At 33.3% G+C, this 24,516-nt stretch overlaps 1 protein-coding gene across 1 annotated transcript; it reads left to right on the forward strand.

Moving 5' to 3' along the window:
- Positions 1 to 3,707: 3,707 nt before the first annotated feature.
- Positions 3,708 to 23,294, forward strand: LOC127710834 (fatty acid-binding protein, adipocyte-like). Its single transcript, XM_052216794.1, has 4 exons — positions 3,708 to 3,869; positions 5,779 to 5,951; positions 8,895 to 9,005; positions 22,306 to 23,294. The coding sequence occupies exons 1-4, from the start codon at positions 3,782 to 3,784 to the stop codon at positions 22,363 to 22,365; spliced, it is 432 nt and encodes a 143-aa protein (XP_052072754.1). The 5' UTR covers positions 3,708 to 3,781; the 3' UTR covers positions 22,366 to 23,294.
- Positions 23,295 to 24,516: the final 1,222 nt, after the last annotated feature.

Genomic DNA, 24,516 nt, shown 5'->3' on the forward strand with positions numbered 1-24,516 from the left:
CTGACTGATTCTATTTACTATGCAGAATTATCCATTATCATTATTGTCCATGTGACAAGAGATGGCAGGGTGATTGTAGGTGGCACGGGCGTTGTTATTATGGATATAGACGGAAAGCATTTGACAGGGTATAGAAAAGATAAGAACAATAAATCTATATTTGATGGTGCTATTTGGTCTGTAACTTGTATGCTGAATGGGAATATTTTAGTGGTACAGACATCAATAATGCAAGAGTGGTTGTGTTAGGAAAGACGGATGTCATTAACATCTATACAGGACATCCATCCGTCAATAGTAAAAACGATTTCAACCCACAATCAGTTATAACCACACCATTGGACAATGTTATTGTGTATGACCATGTCAATCATATTTTACATTTACTGGATAACCTTGGTCATCTATTGACCAGCTACAAAACCAATCACATAGGGATATTATTTCCAACATCTCTAGCCATCACAATGGAATGACCGTTTGCATATAATACTGTTTCGATCCCTAACATCACTGAAGAGACATTAATTGTTGAAATCCGGATAAGGTGTATAAAATGTTTTGCACCTCAATTTAGCGGTATACCATCTTTTCCGCAAGTTTATTGTTTTCTGTTTGATATTAAATACATATTTAAGATCCATTTTGTTACACCTGGTGATCAATTTATTTGGCAATCGTCAATGGCAGTCGGCAGGGTTTAAGAACATCTGTTGTTCGACCTGTTAGTCAAATGCGTTTTGTTAACATATACTTTTTCACTTTTTTGGTCTTTTGGAAAATTTTGTTTGTGCTGTATTTAGACCCCTCTACCAAGAAATTTGTTTTACATGTACACGTGTAACAATTGCGGTTTTTATCCAACGCAATCATAGGTTTGAACGTTGTTTTCAATTTAGACTTTTATATATTTTTTCGTTTGGGCTTGTATTATATTTTCCTTCGGGTTTATATGATCCGTTCATCCTATTTCGACTCTTTAAAATTCAAGAGTCTATCCTAAATTGAGGTAAATTATATGGCCTTCCAAATACCGTTTCGATCCCTAACATCACTGAAGAGACATTAATTGTCGAAATCCGGATATGGTGTACAAATTTTTGCACCTCATGTTTGTGGTATACCATCTTTTCCACAAGTTTATTGTTTTCTGTTTGGTATTAAATTAATATTAAGATCCATTTCGTTAGATCTGGTGATTAATTTATTTGGCAATCGCCAATGGCAGTCAGCAGTATTTAAGAACATCAGTTTTAGTCAAATGCGTTTTGTTAAAATAGACTTTTTCACTTTTTTTGGTCTTTTGAAAATTGTTGTTTGTGCTGTATTTAGACCCCTCTACATGTACCAAGAAATTTGTTTTACATGCACACGTATAAAATTGCGGTTTTTATCCAACGCAATCATAGGTTTGAACGTTGTTTTCAATTTAGACTTTTATATATATACAAGTCTAAATTGAAATAACGTTCAAACCTATGATTGCGTTGGATAAAATATTTATACAGGACGCCATACATATGGAGAAAGTTCTGAAACGGGAAAGTTGTACAAAATGAACATAATGGGATGTAGAAGTCGTTATCTCTTTTCAAATTAAAATTTACAATAATATGTGAACTGTAATTCCAATCAAATATTACAACAAAAAATTAATCTGCTGCTGACGGAAACTGAAAGCTCTAATAAGTTATAGATACTGTAAAGGTTATAAAACACAAAGTACATTTTAGATTGCACTATTGTTAGTTGAATAAAAACCAAATATGTATCATGAAAATTTCATATTTTAGTAAAATATTAAAGTTAACTTTGTTTAAAGGTATTCGTGGTTCCTATGGGAAATAGAGTATTTACTCCCGACCAGTAATCTTACAAGACAGTAAAATAATATTTTAAAAAGCAATTCATAAATACAACAGAACGATATTATTTGGTAATGTAAACGAGGAATTCTAAATTTGGAATTCAGTGGCTGATAGACAAATGAAATAATTATTTCGTTACCTCTGAATAAATCGTGTTGAAATGATTATAATTTTTTCTCTATACATTTTCCAGCTTTGTAACATTTCCTTTAATGTTTTCATCCGCCTTTACGTATACACAAGGGTACGCTACCCCCGCCTACCATTCCTGTTATCTGCTAATCTATGACTATAAATGGCCTTCATGATTGAAATAGTTCCTATGGTGGAACTAGATTTCCTTGAACTATATAAATGATTGTCACTACAAGGCTACGTATTCAAGTGATATTTGCAGTATTGAAAGTTTATGATAAACATGATATAGTCTTCTATGATAATTTTTGTGATAGAAGTTGCAGGCAGTACTAAGGCTGGTGATGGCGAGTATTTTAGTTTCTGCATTTCATTTCATATCTGCATTACGTGTTTTTTTAGTAGCAATGAACAGTGGTACGTGATCTAAGGCAGATTTACGGGAGATATTGGGTTGGGTAAGAATTAAATAGTACAAGTAGTACCACTCTGTTTTCATGCTGTCTACAGTAAATGCAAAGTGATATACATTTTTGTACCTACTACTTAATGATAGGTGGCAGTCCAAATACAATGTACAAGTTATAAATGACGATGTCAATTTTGATAGGCAAACTGGGTTAGTCAAAAATGTATGTGTAAAAGTGCTTTGACCATCAAATATTGTCTGCTGGTAATAAGATGTCTTAATTCAATTATTTATATATAATTCGTCGATTGAATAAACAGAAAATGCATGAAATAGCCGCCACTGGACGTTCAGCAAATAACTTTCAACCATGCAGTTGTTTAAATCAGTTAAATGTATGGAAATATCGTTTTGTTTTTGTTTTATTATATTTCATTGACTGAGATGATATTTTTATTTTAACAAAATAAAAAATAAACGAGGATAAACTTTTCATTTTCATTCTGTTTTTGGCAAGGTTTTTAATATTTTCAGTTCTTACCAGACCAGGATATTCACTTAAAAACCCTACTCGTCATAAGAATATCAATTAACTCATCATAGATGACGCGCGTTTCGTCTACAAAAAAATATTCATCGATGATGCTCGAACCCAAAAAAGTTAAAAAAAAAATCAAATTATTGACTCCTATTCTGGAGATGTAGACAGCAGGCCTGAACTCAATTACTGACTCCTATTCTGGAGATGTAGACAACAGGCCTGAACTCAATTATTGACTCCTATTCTGGAGATGTAGACAACAGGCCTGAACTCAATTATTGACTCCTATTCTGGAGATGTAGACAACATGGCCTGAACTCAATGGTCCGAAATTTGTTAAAACATTTATTACAAGTACCATAAGAGCTACAGTGATATTTCAGACTCAGGCTAGGAGTGTCACGGTTGTTTAACGGATTTAGTTGTAAAATCATAACATGAAGTGTATAAATGTCTCATCATATTTGTTTTAACGACAGATTGTTTTAGCACACATCTGTCTATACAAATACATATTGTCAATAAAAATGAATTATTGAACGACCAAAAAACCAACATTTACCTATCGTTCGAAACATATTGAATTAGAGTTTTCAAGAATTAGAATTTTACATTCGCCAATGGGCTCATTATATGTTTCATTGACATAAACTTGTCGTTCTATCAATCTGTCACATGTAAACATTTGTTGCATAATTTTACATTATATAAATAATCGACATTCGTCATGAACATCAAATAAATTATGAACTTTTCAAGGCCATTTGTGCCATTGATCCATGACCAGGGACACAGTTATCTCACGGTAGACAGATTTTATAATTAAAAATGGCTACTGATGAGATGAAAAGTAAATTTGAAGGAAAATGGAAACTTTACAAGAATGAGAATATTGATGCCTTCTTTTCTGATGTTGGTAAGTATCAAATGTAAACATGTCGGCTATTTTTAGAAAGCGGAACTCACGTGAATGTTTACTATTATCCTTGTGCAATGTTTACAAACAAATAAACAGCTGATGCTGATGGTTGTCACTATATTTCTGATAAACTTGATGTCATGAGTTGAAATTGATTTTACTCTATATATCATTTTACTTATACCTGAAATTCACTATGATATACTAGTTCTCTACTATAGGAAAATTGACAACTGTTACACTATCATATGACAAGTATGAAGTGTGAAGGTCGTTTTACATATAACACAGACAGTGGCATTATATTGCAAAATTTTATAATAATACCGTTATAAACTAGACAAAATTTGGGGTGGTATACGTAAAAAGTCTTGATTAACTATAAATGTAAGTCCATAAGCTCCACCCCCCCCCCCCCCCACCCCACAAACCCACTAAATACACCTCTGCGTTGGTTTAATGTGCGATGGAGTTCTGTACGACTTTGACGTATATGTATATCCAACATCTCCTTTTTTACATAATAGATCATTTTGTTTTTGCATATACCCTATATAAACTCTTTCTCGATTCTTTATATTCTTTTTGCTGGGTTACGTCCGCACATGACGATTCCATACGGATATAAAAAAGAAACTGTATGATAATGATAACGTTGATATATAATCATCCTTATTTATGATGGTTTAATTTAACTTATTCGGTATTCAAGAGCTTGCAGCTCCTACTCCGACTTTGTAAAACGTCACCAGTGTCTGAGCAGAAAGTTGATGAACCAGGGGTATGTCAAAGAACGTCTCGTCCTTTTTCTAAAAAAGTTCATCGGAAGGTACCAAGAACTTGTTGATAAATATTCCGTATCAACTTCACAAATAATACACGATGGTCTTGAAGTATAGATTTTGCGTACTGTCGTTGTTTATCATCTTAATAACGTGTTATAGTATTCTTTTATTTATCTTTATTAATTTTACTTTTACTGTTAAGTCTGTTTTTTTAGATATCCATTTGACGTGACTCTGTGCTTATGTATCCCGTCATACTTTCAACGACAAAATTATTTTATTTATTAATATTACTTTTACTGTGATATACATTTGACGTGACTCTGTACTGATGTAAATCGTCATACTTTGTACCACACAATTATTTTATTTTATTTATTAATATTACTTTTACTGTTACGTCTGTGCTTATGCATCCAGTCATACTTTCAACGACAAAATTATTTTATTTATTAATATTACTTCTACTGTTGAGTCTGTTTTTTGTTATATCCATTTTACGTGACTGTAATTATGTATCCCCTCATACTTTGAACGACAAAATTATTTTATGTCTACCTGTGCGAATTTCAAACGCGCGATTTTACGCCAGTACTTAAAACCTTCCATCCTTTATGGGTGGATTTTACATAGATAAATAAAATCGTATAATATAAGCAAAATGAGGATTTTAAATTTGATGTATGCCTTTTTGTGCTTCTTCGTTACATTTGTTTGTTTTTATAGTGATTAAGATGATAACAAAATGTTGACTGCTGTACCCCTATTTTTGACATTTTTACCTATTGTGTCTGTTTGTTTTGTTCACGCATCGTTGTCAATATAATAGAATTTGATGCGACTGTCATACAAGTGAGAGGTTTAGCTAGCTATAAAACCAGGTTCAATCCACCATTTTCTACATAAGTAAATGCCTGTACCAAGTCAGGAATATGACAGTTGTTATCCATTCGTTTGATGTGTTTGTTTTTTTGATTTGCCATTTGATTGGGAACTTTCCTTTTTGAATTTTCCTCGGAGTTCAGTATTTTTGTGATTTTACTTTTTAATTACTATTTTTGGTTCAGTGGAGATAGGAATCACACAACGAAACGGTTTATTATTTTTATTTTACAATATAGGTGTGAATTTCCTTGTGAGGAAAATGATTGCCGCTGGCTCCCCAACCCAAACAATAACTATCAACGACGATTCTGTCAAAATAGACGTGGATGCTGGGTTTAGAAAAAGAGAGGACGTAGTTAAATTTAATGTGGAGGAAGACAAGACGACAGAAAATGGGGAGCCAGGAAAGGTTTGTTTACAGTAACATTTAGGTCGGTTCCGTATACTGATCATATTTAACTTGAAGGCTCGTACTTTGACCTATAATGGTTTACTTTAACAAATTATGACTTGGATGGAGAGTTGTCTCATTGGCACTCATACCACATCTTTTCATATCTATGAACAATTAGGTAACATTTTTTCGAAGGAAATAAAGACTTCAGTTGTTTGGTTGTGAACAGTTGATTTTATGATCAGCAGCACTTTCATAAAAATATTTTTATGCCCCCGCCGTAACGGAGGGGGCATTAAGTTTTACTCTTGTCCGTACGTACGTCCCAAAATTGGTTTCCGTTCTCTAACTTTAGTTTGTCTCACCCAAATTTTATGAAACTTATACACAATGCTTATTACCACAAAACACAGATCAAGTTTGAATTTTGTTGGCGACACTTTTACCGTTCTAGAGTTATACCTCTTTACAAATGGAAAAGTTGCTGAATTTTTCGTTTCCGTTCTCTAACTTTAGTTTGCCTCACCCAAATGTTATGAAACTTATACACAATGCTTATTACCACAAAACACAGATCAAGTTTGAATTTTGGTGACGTTACTTTTACCGTTCTAGAGTTATGCTCCTTTACAAATGGAAAAAATGGTGAATTTTTTGTTTCAGTTCTCTAACTTTAGTTTGCCTCACCCAAATGTTATGAAACTTATACACAATGCTTGTTACCACAAAACACAGATCAAGTTTGAATTGTGGTGGCGTCACTCTTACCGTTCTAGAGGTATGCCCCTATTCGAATGGAAAAATTGCTGAATTTTTCGTTTCCATTCTCTAACTTTAGTTTGCCTCACCCAAATGTTATGAAACTTATACACAATGCTTATTACCACAAAACACAGATCAAATTTGAATTTTGGTGACGTCAGTTTTATCGTTCTAGAGTTATGCTCCTTTACATTTGGAAAAATTGGTGAATTTTTCGTTTCTGTTCTCTAACTTTAAGTTGCCTCACCCAAATGTTATGAAACTTAAATACAATGCTTATTACCACAAAACACAGATCAAGTTTGAATTTTGATGGCGACACTTCTACCGTTCTAGAGTTATGCCTCTTTACAAATGGAAAAGTTGCTGAATTTTTCGTTTCCGTTCTCTAACTTTAGTTTGCCTCAGCCAAATGTTATGAAACTTATACCCAATGCTTATTACCACAAAACACCGGTCAAGTTTGATTTTGGTGACGTCACTTTTACCGTTCTAGAATTATGCTCCTTTACAAATGGAAAAATTGGTGAATATTTTGTTCAGTTCTTTAACTTTTATAAATTAGTTTGCCTCACCCAAATGTTATGAAACTTATACACTATGCTTGTTACCACAAAACATAGATCAAGTTTGAATTTTGGTGGCGTCAATTTTACCGTTCTAGAGTTATGCCCCTATTCAAATGGAAAAATTGCTGAATTTTTCGTTTCCATTCTCTAACTTTAGTTTGCCTCACCCAAATATAATGAAACTTATACACAATGCTTATTACCACAAAACACAGATCAAATTTGAATTTTGGTGGCGTCAGTTTTATCGTTCTAGAGTTATGCCCCTTTACAAATGGAAAAATTGCTGAATTTTTCATTTCCGTTCTCTAACTTAAGTTTGCCTCAACTAAATGGTATGAAACTTATAAACAAAGCTTATTACCACAAAACTCAGATCAAGTACAAATTTGGGTAGCGTCACTTTTACAGTTATTGAGTGATGTCCCTTTATAACGTCATATGCAAGCGGGGCATCATCTGTGTCCCATTGACACATTCCCCATTTATTTTCATCTACATGTATATAGACTAATATCAGATTTCATGGTTGGCATTAGTTATCACGAATTCCCTGACATTTACAAAGAAGTTATTGGACCAAGGGTCCGTAACGGTTAAATTGAAGTCATCTATTTTACAACTTAAGGGATAAAGTCAGTATTTATTTTGCTTGCCATTGAAAACTTGACTTGGTTGGTGAGTGGGCATGGATTTTTATTTTTATTCTTAATTTCTTAATAAACAAATATGTTTCAGAGGGAAAGTGAAAAAATAGGTCACACATACATGAGATGTAGTATAAGACTTGAGTATAAAAATAAAAACACAATTGATTACAAAAAAATATATTGATCCTGTATATGATTAAAATAGGAAAACAGTTTTATTTATTAAAGTTGTCTAATGAAATAAAAACATTTGTCCAGAGATAGATTTTGATCCCCCTCCGAAAGATGAATGGTCGTTATTTTACTTTGGACGTGCATTTGAAATAACATAGTTGTTTCATTGGCAATTATACCACATCTCAAGCTGCTTTTCAGTTTTTAGATATCACCCCCTCCCCCTTTCCCCCTCCCACTTTTTTGTCTGGAGTAACAAAATGTACATCAAATAAAGTATAAAATATCAGGCCCGAAAATCACTGAACACTCAATTAAAGTTAAATCATTTATTAATGATCGATAGCTGATACGTAAGAGCGTGATCAAATGCTTAATAATGCAGTCACAAGTGTGGTATTTAAACATTAACGGACCATCATACATGTACCTGTAGGCTAAATCATGTAGCAATGTTGGAGAGAATGTTGTAACGCTCCGGTCAAATGTTTATTAAAGTTTTGTTTTAACTTCTGATAAGGGATTAGAAATATACATATTACAATTGTATGAAACATAATAACTATAATGTTTGCACTCTTTATTCAGATTTGTAGTTCACACATTCGGATACACACAATCTAATTGAAATATAAATCTCTGATTTTGTTATCCTCATATGATTTACGAGCACGCGAGTTAAGATGGATCTGTTTTTTAATAAGATTGAGAAACACACTGTCGCCCAATCGTTTCTGCTGGCTACCATTGATAAACAATTGTTACATGCATGTTATCAACTTTGTGTTCATTGCATTTGTCAGATGATGGCAACTTATGAGGATGGTAAGATTAAATTCACGCAGACACCAAACGACCCGAAATCAACTGTCACGACGATGATCAGAGAGAGAGAAGGCGAGGAACTAGTTTTGGTAAGAAAGGTTTCACTTTTTGTATGTAATAGAATAGAGAATTGAAACGGGGAATGTGTCAAAGAGACAACAATCCTACCAAAGAGTAGAAATCAGCCCAAGGCCACCAATGGGTCCTCAACGCAGCGAAAAAATCCCGCACCCGGAGGCTGGCTTTAGCTGGCCCCTAAACAATAATTTATACTACTTCAGCGAAATGGACGCAACACTAAACTCTGAAACGCGTACAAATGAACCCAAATAATCACACATACATGAGATGTAGTATACGTCAGTGAGAACCATACGGAACACAGGTCACACATACATGAGATGTAGTATATGTCAGTGAGAACCAAACGAAACACAGGTCACACATACATGAGATGTAGTATACGTCAGTGAGAACCAAACGAAACACAGGTCACACATACATGAGATGTAGTATACGTCAATGAGAACCAAACGAAACACAGGTCACACATACATGAGATGCAGTATACGTCAGTGAGAACCAAACGAAACACAGGTCACACATACATGAGATGTAGTATACGTCAATGAGAACCAACGAAACACAGGTCACACATACATGAGATGTAGTATACGTCAGTGAGAACCAAACGAAGCACAGGTCACACATACATGAGATGTAGTATATGTCAGTGAGAACCAAACGAAACACAGGTCACACATACATGAGATGTAGTATACGTCAGTGAGAACCAAACGAAACACAGGTCACACATACATGAGATGTAGTATACGTCAATGAGAACCAAACGAAACACAGGTCACACATACAACACACAGTCTTTAACAATAGATAGGTATTTACCAAAATAAAAAAATCACACTACATTAGTATTTACCAAAGTTGTGTATTTATTTGATATCAAAGATATATATGTCATTAACCTCAGATTCACAAATGACAAAACATTAAGAATTTACAAAAGACAAACCAGTTTCAAATATGTTACTGCATGCAGACTGTCATATTCAATGTGCAATGTGAAGTAATGTAAAAAAGTTAGTCTAATAATCGATAATCCATATGCATGAACATGAAAATAACACTTTATAAATTTGGTGCGTTCGAAGTGCTTTACTGAATTTACCTTCACCAGGAACGAATAACTAAAAACTGTGAAGGCCAATGATGTATATGTATGTTTTATTGGATTCATTAAATCGGATAAATCGGATGAATCGGATAAATCGCATTACATTAAACTACTCTGTTTTATTGGATCATGATGATAGCTTGCATAAGCCAATTGGAATGGACATAAATTGATTCGTTTATGAACATTTCCCTATACTGTTAATGTTTATGCATATTAAAAAGCAAAGTTAAATATATAAAGTTTTTATTTGGAACCGTCCCAGTTTTATCGCGGTAGCGTACTCGCCTCGAGTGCGAGAGGTCGTTGGTTCGAACCCTGACCTGGTCATATCAAAGACTTGAAAATTAGTATTTGCTGCTTCTCCGCTAATCACGCGCATTTAGAAGTAAGAGCAAAGACTGGTCGGCTCGGTGTCAGAATAATGTGTCCGGGAAAGGAGACATGGCTATCCTGCAGACTGTTACCTTGCGAACTAGAACGTTCAAAATCCGGCTCAGCGTGTCAGTCTAGTAAAAACAGGGTTTGTATTTCATATCATATAGTCATGTTCTCGTCCGGAATATGCATTTAATTTGCCACTGGACGTTAAACAGTCATCCATCCATCTTTATTTGAATCTTACCGAACCAAAGTATGCAATGAATTTGAAAGTATTAGACATAAGAATACTCTTCCTTTGACCTACAATAATCTTACGGTTTACATTATTAATCAATTGTTAAGTCAATAGGTCGCTGTTTGTCATGAAGAAAATATTGAAATTGAAATAGAAAAGGCGTCAGCAGAAAATAAAGAAATGATACTTTTAGGAGATTTCAATATAAACCATTCACATATAGATCAAACTGTTGTCGGAAATCGAAAATGGAAGGACTGTATTAATTTTTATGGTTTAGAACAAATTGTACATAAACCCACAAGAGTAACAGATAAATGTGTAACTACTATAGACCATACTTATACTACCGATGTAGGCCATATTATAGAAGTAAATGTGCCTAGTTATGCTGTCAGTGATCATTATCCTGTTTGCGTTACAAGAAAACTCAACCCAAAAATGTCAAAAATGGAGCATTTATCCATAGAATACAGATCATTCAAACAATTTGATCAAAATAAATTTATTGAAAATTTAACAAATACTCCTTTTCATCTCATTGAATCAATTGGAGATGTTAAAGAAGCAGCTAACTTTTGGTATAATATATTTCTAAACACCCTAGACAAGCATGCTCCTAAGAAAATTAAAAGGGTGAAAAATACTCAACAACCAGAGTGATGGACTTCTGATATAAATAGCGCTCGATACCAAAGAGATTATTTTCATAGAATTGGAAATTTATATAAATATAAAATTTGGCGTAATAAGAGTTACATTTTTAGTAGAACAGGCAAAGAAAAATTATTTTCAAAATGCTATTTTAAATTGTAAAGATAGTAAAACTATTTGGAAGTACACAAACATGTATGTAAAAAGTTTAAATCCCAAAAAATTACATCATAATATCGCGCATTTAGAATATAAAAATTATGTAATTGAAAATGATGTTGATATAGCAAATACATTTAATATGCATTTCACAAATATTGCTGAAGGTATAATTGCTAACAAATTATTTAATAATGATGAAGGTCCAAGCTTCAGTTACAAAGGGGTAGCGAAAAATTCAGTATACCAGAAATGAGTATTTTAGATGTAAAAATGTATTTAAAAAAACTTGATAAATCTAAAGCAACTGGTTTAGATGACGTTGGACCAAACATTTTGAGTATGTGCAGTGATGTCATTGCACCAGCTTTAACATAATCTAAGCATCAAATGTGGTAAATTGTCTAGTATTTTTAAATCTGCAAGAGTTTGCCTAATTTTTAAAAGTTGCGATGCTTGTAATCCTGATAATTATAGACCAATAGCAGTTTTGCCTTGTCTCTCCAAAATCATAAAAAGACATATCGCTGATAGTTTGTATATATATTTAAATAGTAATGACCTTCTTAATACTACACAGTCAAGCTTCAGACCTAAACATTCGTGCATATAATTTATTGAAAAAAACTTGAATATTATAATGTTTCAAACTGTACACTAGACTGGTTTAAGTCATACTTGTTTGAACGAATTTAGCAAGTTGTGGTAAATAACGTCATGTCTGATACCAGATACATAAAAACTGGTGTACCACAGGGCTCTATCCTTGACCCTCTATTATTTTTTTTATACATCAATGATTTACCCCTGAACATAAAAAGTCATTGATAGATTTATATGCAGATAATTCTATTTTACATAGTAAAGGTAAAAATGTACATGATTTAAATGCTAACCTTCAAAATGACATTTATACAATTGAAAACTGGTGTTCAGAAAATTGTATGAAACTAAATGCCAAAAAATGTAAATCAATGATTATTGGTTGAAAACAGAGGCTTTAATCAACTGGGAACAGTTTAGATATCAATATTTCAGATGAACAAATAGATAATGTAGATTGTGAAAAACTTCTTGGTTTATATATATCGACAAAAACCTAAATTGGAATCAGCAAATAGATAAAATGTCGTGTACATTATCAAAAATTATAAAAAAGTATTTACCTATGCATATACGTATTATTTATTTTAATGCTTATATTCTGCCATTGTTTGATTATTGTTGCAATATATGGGATAGTTGTTATGAAAGTGGAATAGATAAACTTAATAAGTTAGGGTTATACCATATCTCCTTAGTTTTTACATTCACAGTAAAATATAAACTGGCCTCAAGCAATCAATGATTCTATATTCTTCATATAAAATCTTGCAAATATATGAAAGATTGTCAACAATAAGTTTTTGTTGTAACATCACAATACTGTTGAAGTAGATATTCATGTAGAATATAGTGTTAAAAATATATTGCTTTCCTCCCAATGTTCAAAATGACTACTCGTGGATGCAAAATAAAACTACTTACACCCTCCCATCCTTTTCCACCCCCAAGAAAATGCATGATTGTTTGAAGAAAACCTCCATTTAAACTTCACTTTACTAAAGATTTCCATACCAAGCCTGGTGCTTCTGCGTAGTCACAGGTAAATCTATTAAAAAAAAACATCTGAACCACTAATTAAATCTAATTATAATTATGGAACAACACTCAGATCTATACACTATCAAATAAACATCTGCGCCATGAGCGCATGATACGCCCGTCGCTTTTTAAAAGAATAAAGTTCAATAACTTCTCAATGTCAAATCAGACATTTATGAAAAAATAAAGGGAGGTTATCTTAATAGATATAAACCAGTCACCAAACTTTCATGAAAACTCATCAAAGCACTTTAAAGATATTGTCTGAAAACTGGAAAATCACCCCTTTTTTATTAATAAAATCCCATAACTCGGAAACGTAAAATCTAAAATTTATAATAATCGAAATGGAGCTTACGTCAATAGATATAAACAATTCAATAAAGTTTTTTACAAATTGGTGAAAGTGTTTTTGAGTTTTTTTGTCCGAAAACTAGAAAATCCCCCTTTTTAATGAATAAAACCCCATAAATTGGAAAGTTAATATCTAAAATTTATAAAAAACGAAAGGGAGCTCACGTTAACAGATATAAACAATTCACCAAAGTTTCATGCAAATTGGTTAAAGCGTTTTTGAGTTATTGTCGGACATGTTGACGACGGATGGACTATACTATAATACGTCCCGTAAACGGGCGTATAAAAAGGGTGCAATTTCATCAATGTCATTCGTTTTGGAGAAATATACCCTATTTGGAGATATTTCATGAAATTGCAATCCCGTGGGTAGATTCATTTAATATCTTAATTTATGTTCCGTTTTTTGCTTGACCCTAGTCCTAAAACACAAACATTGTGTGGCGATATTTACATTTTCTTTAATTTTTTCGTATTTTCTTTTCCATTCATTTTGCTATTTGCTATTTTCAACTTTTATAATCAAGCTGTCACGAGCTTCAAAATTAAAAAAAAAGCAAGAAAAGAAAATATCAGCTTTAAAGAGGCATGAGCTACGAGATATGGAAAAAATACTTTTCCATTTTGTTCAATCATTAAAGAAAGTGAAATAGTGAAATGATAATTCGCTTTTAGCAGCCAGTTTGGTTCAATTTTGTCAAAATAAGCTAAGAAACATCGCTGGTTAATTATTCACTTGCAAGTGAATAATTCGACCTCATTAAATCCATTTTTATGTGACCTTCAATAAAACCCCTTAGCTAGAGATTGATTAGGCATAAACTAGGCATGTTCAGCTAATAAAAGGAAAAGAATGTCAACATTGAAACTCAAAAAGTGAAACAAAACTAAACCATTTGGTTGACCAATTCGATCAACAAAAACTCATTCTTATACAGGAAAAAACGATGATTAACATATTTTTTTAACCACCAATATGAAATCAAACAGACCAAGAAAAACCCAATAGCACGTGTTTGCTATCTATTTGTATCTGTATTTATGTTTATATCAGGTTAAATGACCGTCGGCAGTCTTGGAGGTCACCTCGATGGTTAATTAGAGGCGTCTAGACTAAAATACACACGAAATTCTGATACATATTATCAAGTTCATATATTGCAAATTGTATATTTAAGACTTTTTTTAAATTGGGATATAAGTTTTAGTATGTTATAAATCAAATATGAGAATTTGAGTCATATCGGTGAACATGAATTTGACAGCTAATGCCCCTTTAAAAACACTAAATAACTAGATATCATTGAGATGGGAACCATCTCTGTGGGCCCCGCTGTGAATAATGTGTGGTAAAAAAATTGTATCTTTATCATTGGAAATGGGGTTGTCAACTGAAACCGAAGTTTATGACCTTGACCTTTGACCTAGGAAGTTGTACATACATTATGACACACCCTCTGGTGTTGGTTAATATACATGTCAAGTATAAACTTTGAAATCATAACGGTTCTCTAGATATAGAGCGGACACAATTTGTTAAGGACGGACGGAAAGACGGAGGGACGGACAGACTGATCACTATAGGGCATCCGCCATTCGGCGGGGCCCTAATGAAAAGATGACGCAAAGGCATATATATATATATAGGACTAGCTTGACCCATAAAAACATGTAGCAAATTAATTTCTTCAAGTACAAAAATATATGTATTAGAGTAAATTTTATTTTAAGTCGATAAATCTATATGTGCTCCTTTCTTAAACATTATTTACATAGTATTCATAGTGACATTCACCATTTTTAAAATATTCATACATGACAATGCAGTAAGGGTTTTGCTCATTGTTGAAGACCGTACGCGGTACCCTATAGTTGTTAACTTCAATGACATATGGTCTCAGGCTGGTGGAGAGTTGTCTCATTGGCAATCATACCACATCTTCTTATTATAATATATGCTGTAGCTCTGGTTCCTTAACTGATTTGGGTCCTTTTCAACATTTGTATTAGCTGTGGAATCGCAGTGGCGGATCCAGGGGGGTGGGTGGAACCCCCTCCACCCCCCCATTTTTTTTTGACGATCAATGCATTTGAATGGGGACATATAGTTGGAACCCCCCTTTATCCTGGGTTGGGAACCCCCCTTTTAAAAATGGCTGGATCCACCCCTGAATCATGACACATATGATCCTTGTGATTTGATTCGACCCTCAGTTTTAAAAAACCAGGGTTGTCTCCCATGAGGTTGGATGTGGGATATTTTGCTCGGAGAATTTTCTTGTGTTTTTGAAGCTTTCTAACAGGAATTTCGTCAACATATTTGGTGAGAAAGAACAATTTTGTACAAACACAATATTTTCACCTACCACGATAAGAAATACAACTTTAAATTTAATAGATCGTCAACACAAAAAATTGTCAATGTGTAAAGTAATGAGTAGTGAACTGTTTTAATCCACCCGTTAAACTGTCTATTCAAAATGAACTGAAATAAAAGTGTAAAAAATAAACCAGACTTAATATACACTGAATTACAACCCTGTTCTCTACAATGCAGTCAAAATACGTATATACAAAATATACAAAATAACTTTGATACGGAAGTTACATCAAACAGCTCACAAGACATCGTCAGACAATTTCTTGGTTCTCAAAGCGATCATATGGCAAACCCGTTTAATTATACACTGTCTACCAATATGGGTAACCAAGATCCTGATCCAACGAACTTAGTATTACATTGAAGATCAATGTAATGGCCTTCCCAAAGATGCTTTTGTTACCCGATTGGTTCAATTTTGTGACAATGATGCAATAGCTCTAGAGCAACTACGATTACAATTTTTTGTCATAGCAAAGCAAAGACCGGACTTTCCGTTTGCATCAGCAATTTTGAAAAAACGCATGCAGCCAAAAACAAAGAAAGGCGAGCCATTGGTAAATAAACTTGGTCGTGATTGCTTTTCCCTCCGTCTGTATCTTGGGAACGCGCACGAAGTACAAACTGTATAGAGGATTACACTTTTGCAGTTTCAACAAATCTATGGACGGTAAAATTTCCAAATACAGCCCTACCCGATGTGATCGAATCATACTATTCTTGCATAGTCAGTGCTATAAAGAAAGCCGAAAAAGACACTTTACCATATAAAAAGTTCAATCGCCACTCGAAACCGTATTGGAATACCCAACCTTACAGTTTTACGAGACTCGATGCGTAGTATTCGGAATGAATGGATAAACAATTGTCACTGTCATGATGCAAACTGTGAGTTTTTTCAAAAATACAAGTCTGAAAAAAGGGAATTTCGTACAGTTTTAAGAAAAGCATTTGATGAATATGAAAGTAATTTAGCAAAAACTATCGAAAGTAACCTTGATATTGATCAGAAAACGGTTTGGACGATCATAAATAATCGAAAAAAGAAATCAACTGCTTGTAGTGCGTTAGTGAAAGATGGTGTGACTTATACCGATTCTAAAAAGATCAATGATATCTGGCTGTCTCATTTCCAAGATGTATTTTCTCCGTCGACATATACCAACCCGAAGCGTGAAACCGAAATTGCAGAAAAACTGTCATCTATTCGCAAACTTGTCAACCGGGATCAGAACAACATTACATTTAAATTATCAGATGTAAATGAAATTTGTTCAAAACTAAAGAACAACAAAGCTTGTGGCCACGACGGCTTATTTTATGAGCACATACGATATGGTGGTAAATAACTTATAAAACACTTACATCACCTTTTCAACTTGTGTATCAAATGTGCGTACATTCCGAACGACTGGAGAAAGAGTATGATAATACTTCTTTATAAAGGTGGTAACAAGCCAAAACAGATACAAACTCACACAGAGGCATCTCGTTAGTGCCTAGTATCACAAAGGTCTTCGAGAAGATGGTTGATCTGCTACTTACCTTATTGCGTACTGACTTTCCGAATGTCCAACAGGTAGCTTACCAAAAACTCCTGTCTAGCTTAAATGTTTCATTCAACTTTAATGAAGTAACTATTCATCACATAGAAAAGAACGGAACAGTTATAATTATTTTATTGGACAGCACTAAAGCATTCGACACAGTACCTCCTGATGGACTACGTATTAAACTTTTTGAATATGGTGCGACCGGAAAATTATGGTTACTATTAGATAACATGTACACAGATTTATCAAGTGCTATTCTATCTGGTGGAAAACTTTCGACATGGTTTAAACTGAACCGTGGTGTGCGTCAAGGCAGTGCTTTATCTGCTAAGTTATATCTGATCTTTATTAACGATTTGATAAATGAACTTGAATCTAGCAACAAAGGAGCATTCTTATATGACATTAATAGTAGTTCTCCTGTTCAGGCTGATGACATTTCGCTTATTGCCACAAATCACGAGTCCGCCCAAGAAATGGTATCAATATGTGAACAATACAGCGAATCATGGAGCTTCTCGTTTTCACCCGCGAAAAGCAAACTTCTTCAATTCGGCAAAAAACTAATAGGACAAGATATATTCTTATACAAAGAACCTATTGTACCAGTTAAAAGCGCAACACATGTTGGGATTTCACTGGACACTTCGATGAAAACAATGGATCGTACATTAAAAGCGTGTCGAACCTTAAGAGCAACCACTGCGTCCGTGATTCGCTCCGGTATTCATCCTGCTGTACTCAACCCTATAGTGTGTGCAAAGATTATTCGCCAAGTATGCTACCCGAAAGCTCTTTACGGATGCGAGATCTGGGGCAAGCTGCCTAAAACAGAAACACTTATGCTAGAACGAACGCATCGCTATGTATGCAAGTTCATTCAAGGATTGCCTAGACGTACAAGAACTGATATGTGCCTTTCTCTTATTGGTTGGTTTAACCTAGACAGTTTTATTAATGAACGTAAGTTATTGTTCTTCGGACGAATTTGTAATTTACCACAAACAGCAATTTCATTCCGTATTCTCGTACGTAGACTTTTCGAACTAAAGTATTATAATCAACAGAACATCAATTGTGCATCAGATTTTTCAAAGGACTGTGTAGATTTACTCTACAAATACCATTTATCGAACTATTTAACAAAGTTTATGACTAGCGGAACTTTTCCGTCTCAGCGTATATGGAAACGAATAGTTCACAGATCTATTTTTGAATATGAACTAAAGGAATGGCAGCAACGTATAAATATAGATAGTGACTTTAACATATTCAAGAAGATACATAAAATATTCCAGCCTCATCCTGCATGGACTGTTGCATTAGTTTTTCCATATTTGCGTAAACAGGCAAATTATATAGTTTCCCTGTGTTGTTTGGTCCACAATACGAAAAGTGATATTATTTTATGTGATAAATGTGGTAAACTTTTCACCGACCCGTGTATTCACGCAATTTCGTCGTGTGACTACCTATCTGACATTCGGGATGAATTCTGGTGCGAGTTACTATGTATAAACCAATAACTTTTAGTGCTTTTCTTGGTTCCTTAGCTGATGAAGATTTCTGTTATATTTTACTGTCATGCGAAACAGAATTTTACCTGACCGATTTTTATATTGGCCATGGCAGTAGGGCTTGTGGTTAATCGTAATTAGAGACATAGTCTTGGTGGGGTGTCATGTGCATTAGATTTTTGTCAAATCTATTTATTTCTCTGTGGAACAGCTTAATCCCGCATTGCATGATAGGATACATATTTTTAAAATATATGAAAAGGGAAATGGATGTCCAAGATGCTCACCGCTACTACAAAAGTATCGAAGTGCTATATGCACATATCATTGGCCAAATTAACGACATGTCCTAATCAGTGTTTTTAAAACTTCTCAGAAAAATATTGACGGAAATGAGGAATGAGTAGTGAAAAATAAATGAAAACGGAACGACTCTGATTCTAAAAACGGATTTTAGATATACTGTATATTTGGGTTAAAATGCATACGATGTTATATTTTTGTCCAGTTTCCCATGTTAAATAATTAAAATGAGAAGGTATTTTCCTTACAGCTTCATTTTCCAGCGATACTGGAATGTATAAATGATATAAAACAAGGTAAGCGTCTTGGACCTACTTTATCTCTTTATTCGGATACTTGCGGATATCTTCTCAAAGTTCAACGGGAATATTAGAAAAGAACCCGGATAGAACCAAGAAGTTGGGTTTCTATAACCAAACAACCCGGATGTTGAACCAGTTACCATGTCCTAATTTGGTGCAGATAAAACTTCTAGAAAAATATAGACGGAAATAAGGGATGTGTGGTAAAGAATAAATGAAACTGACAGTTTCTTTCCGTCTGATTTAAAAAGAAAAGAATGTGCGATATACTGTATATCTAGGTTGATGGAAATATCATAAGATTCTATATTTTTGTCTAGTTTCCAATGTTAAAATAATTTAAATGAGAAGATATTTACCTCAAAGCTTCATTTTCCGGCGATGCTGAAATGTTTAATGTTATTAAACTAACACCTCGTTCATATAAGATGCAAATACATGAAAGCTGAACTGATAATTTGTCCTGCTTAAACTATTGATGTCATGCAATAATCATTTTTCAATTGTGGCATCAGATATTTTGTATTGTGACATCAGGAACCTGGGTGATGTCCAGTAATGGCAGACAAATAAAAATAAGGTGTATAGGAAAACATGACCTAACACCTCGTTCATATAAGATGCAAATACATGGAAGCTGAATGGTTGAATGTGTTCAATATGAAAATAATAGTTAAAATGTCAAAATCACAAAACAGCCGCTGGACTATGAGTATGACTTTTGAGCAAATTTGGAGGGAAATGGGGAGTTGAGGGGGTCAAATAGTGTTCAAGGGAAGCAAATGCTATTTAAATTATGCGTGTTTCAAAAATTGAGGAAAAATTACAGGGAAGGTTGGGTCATCTTTTCAGACTTAAGTTAAATAATGACTAATGCACTTACCTTCTAATTCTATATACATGTACAAAATGTATCCAAAAAAAATCACAACTCAGAACAGGAACAATAACACTATGTCTATTTTACTTTGACTACTGATCTGCAAACCTACAAACAGACACAAAAATATCATAAAATAGTGAAATATAAGATTGACTGCACTTTGTATGGATAATTCCCACACGTGTTACATGGGGAGCCGGTTTGTTTACAAATAATAATGTCACGTGATCGCGCACTGACGTCACAAATTTGCATCGCCCTTAAATTACACTACACAATTCACACATACATAACCCATTTATCATGTAAAGTGAATGTGATTGGTTGTCAAATAATACAAAAATATCGCATGTACAGTTAATGAAGAAATTAGTTCATCAAATAGATAAGATTTTCACTCATGACACAAATCGACTGAGTTAACATTTCTGTCATCGGGGATAATTGATAAATGGGATTAAACTGACCGTCACGAAGGTTTAGAGAACCACCTCTGGAGAACCTTAACATTAATAAGTAATACTTACCAAAATTACTCTATATTATTAAACGCTATTTAAATGAAATGTCAGACAGATTACGATATAATACTGATGCAGGCAGTGATGCAGGTTATTTTGGCGCGAAAAAATATTCTTACTCCTATTGCTTCACGTAATAAAATTTGTATAGAATCAAATTCAACTAAAGTTCAGCGTAAACAAAAGTGAATATGCAGAAGCATGACAATATATTAATGATAAAATGTGTATATATTTCTGTAAAAAAAGTTGCCAGTATACTTCTCTAAGAATTACATTTGAGCGCAAGGAGATCTCTATTTGTCAATTGGTTTATTAACCCCGATTGAACCCGGGGTCGAAGTTCAACATGTTAACATATTAACGGAAATTTACCAAATTGCATTCGGAATTCTCATGACTTTTTATACCTTCAACGTATTTTGCATTCAGAATTCTCATGACTTTTTATACCTTCAACGTATTTTCCAAATCATTTATTTATTTAGTATATAAAAATTACATTCACGGAAATTTACCTAATTGCATTCGGAATTCTCATGACTTTTTATACCTTCAACGTATTTTGCATTCAGAATTCTCATGACTTTTTATACCTTCAACGTATTTTCCAAATCATTTATTTATTTAGTACATTTATATATAATTTATTTATTTATTTATTTATTTATTTATTTAAGAGAACTTGTTTCGTTCGATGTTAAACTTTAAAACTGGCAAACATTGATCAATTCAGATATGATAATGCATTATAGGAACCGGAATTTGTCAGAAAGAAAACAGGATACACGAGATAATGATTTCAAATACAAACTGTCCTTCTTCTTAAAAGTTGTTTGAAGGCCATCGAAGTTCAACTAAACAGCTGACACCTTACATAAAAAAGTCATAAAACTCTATGGAGTCAACTTCAGCGGTACTACATGTATTTGATATTTAGCAATAACCATGACATGAGTTATTGAAGAGTTGCAGATGAAGCTTGTGAAGGCGTCATACACATAGTTTGTTCAGAAGAAAACATTCTTATGACACACATCTAGGAAAATATTACTAGTAACATGTCAAAGACACAGTTTTTTAATTATCTAACCCAACACCAATGTCAGGGCAATCCCAAAAGGGAAAATATTGTTATTTAAATATTGTGTATTACTTGTAAAAATGTTCTATGTGCCACGAATATTTCATGATAGGTATTCATATGGTTTTCAAATATAAATTTTTCTCCTCGGAATGTTTCCTATTTATCTGACTTGTACCTTAAGACTTACATGTAAGATTGATGTTGGACTATTTCAGACTATGATACGACATAAAGATCCAGATATAGTAGCAAAGAGGTGGTTTAAAAGATTGTAGGACCTGAGGCTTGAGTTATTTGATGGTTGTAGAAGCTAACGTTTAAGTTATTTAATTTACGCAATTTGTTATGAAAAATGGTGCTTGCATTTGTATCACAAAATAAAAAACTTCATTTACTATTGTGTAATCTATAAAGCATTTCATACATAATATGAGTGATATTCGTTTTTCGTGATAACAGTTTTCTTTGCAATAAGTCAAACCATGAATTTGAGTCTTTCAACATTATTTTTTTTATTTTACTCATATTAAGGGAGTACCCAACACTTTTACCAAAATGAATTTGGCTCGTTTAATTTTCATAAAATCTTGATAAATTATTTAATTTGACCTGTTGACAAAAATATAAAAAAAATCAAGAAATTTAAACCGCACAATTTACAGAAATAATTTCATCGGATATATAGCAGTTTGACAAACACTAATTTTGATCATTGAGAAGCTTGATTTCTCTTCACTTATAGTATGTGATTTAAATGTTCAGCTGATTTTTAAAGAGTTAACTCCCTTATATGTTATGTACCCTCTTAAATGATTATAGCCTTTGAAAAAGATTCAACAGTTTAACAAAGATGTTATATATTTATAGTATTTCATATATATCATATACCATAATGACTTAGTTTTAATATACGTTATTATTACTGAACTTATATATTATTTTTTTCTGTCTAACAAATATATCAGCTAAAATGGATTTAATATGCACAGCGGTCCTTTACATGAAATGAACTCATTTCAAATATTCAGAGCATAATATTTAGTTTCAGTCAGTTAATATTTATATTGTTACGAACTATAAAGTTTAAGTCAGATTTATTATATTATTTTTTATTTCCTTACGTATATGTATTATGTCTGTACGATGCTAGCTACATTTGTACGTATATTTCTGTATCGTATATCAAATAAATATATAGATTTAATAGCCAATATCTAACTATGTTTGTCATCTTGTTTTCAACAAAACTATCTTACATAGATATAAAGATTTGATTTGGAAGTTTGGTTGTACCTGTAGAAAATTATTTTTAATGGGATAGCACATCCTATTTTTTACGGAGATGTTGTTTACCGAGCCCGGAAATTTAGATATGATCCGGGTAAACTTATCGATGCTTTAAATAAACTTATTCTAAAAGGTTACCATTCAACACTTTAATTAGATATTTGAATATTGATTTATTGGTATTAATATTGAATTTGTTATCAGTAAATTAAAATCAAACTAAATATTATTTTTATATATGTATGCACATTCATTGCTCTACAATCTGTCAATACCTGTATCTTGGCATTGCAAAAGGTCATGTTTTTCTCTGTCTGTTAATGACGTCTTTATACTAAATCCATTGGATGTTGGATGTGCACTGATTGATATTTTAGTCTTAGATGCATGATTTCTTTTATTAGTTGTTATTGGCTTTGAGCTAGCTGTCAGTAACTGCGAGTACTCTCATATGTGTACTTAGTGTCTTCTTGCTGTGGGGATGTATAAGTACCCTGCCATGTCCACTCTAAGTTTTTGTAACATTTATTTCTGCTTTGTATCGATCAGATGAGGTAAGCCCATTTCAACTAATTTTAAGCTAACCTGGCCCAAAGGACCAAGTGAGCTTTTCTCATCACTTGGCGTCCGTCGTCCGTCGTCGTCGTCGTCGTCTTAACTTTTTACATTTTGAACTTCTTCTAGAGAACCACTGAATGGTCCGTCGTCGTCGTCCGTCGTCGTCGTTAACTTTTTACATTTTGAACTTCTTCTAGAGAACCACTGAATGGTCCGTCGTCGTCGTCCGTCGTCGTCGTTAACTTTTTACATTTTGAACTTCTTCTAGAGAACCACTGAATGGCATGCATGTTCCTTATGAGGTGCTGACCAAGTGTTGGAACTTTGTAGGCGATCAATCATCCAAGATGGCCGCCAGAGAGGGACTTCGTTTAACATAGGACCCTATGGACAATACATACAAATGTCTTCTTTTAGAGAACCACTGAATGGAATGATAAAAAACAAGGCATGAATGTTCCTAATGAGGTGCTGGCCAAGTGTTGTTACTTTGTATACAATCAATCATCCAAGATGGCTGCCAGCGGGGAACTTAGTTTAACAAAGGACCCTATGGACAATACATACAAATGTCTTCTTTT

Source organism: Mytilus californianus, unplaced genomic scaffold, assembly GCF_021869535.1.
Source record: "Mytilus californianus isolate M0D057914Y unplaced genomic scaffold, xbMytCali1.0.p SCAF_8, whole genome shotgun sequence".
Classification (NCBI taxonomy): Eukaryota; Metazoa; Mollusca; class Bivalvia; order Mytilida; family Mytilidae; genus Mytilus; species Mytilus californianus.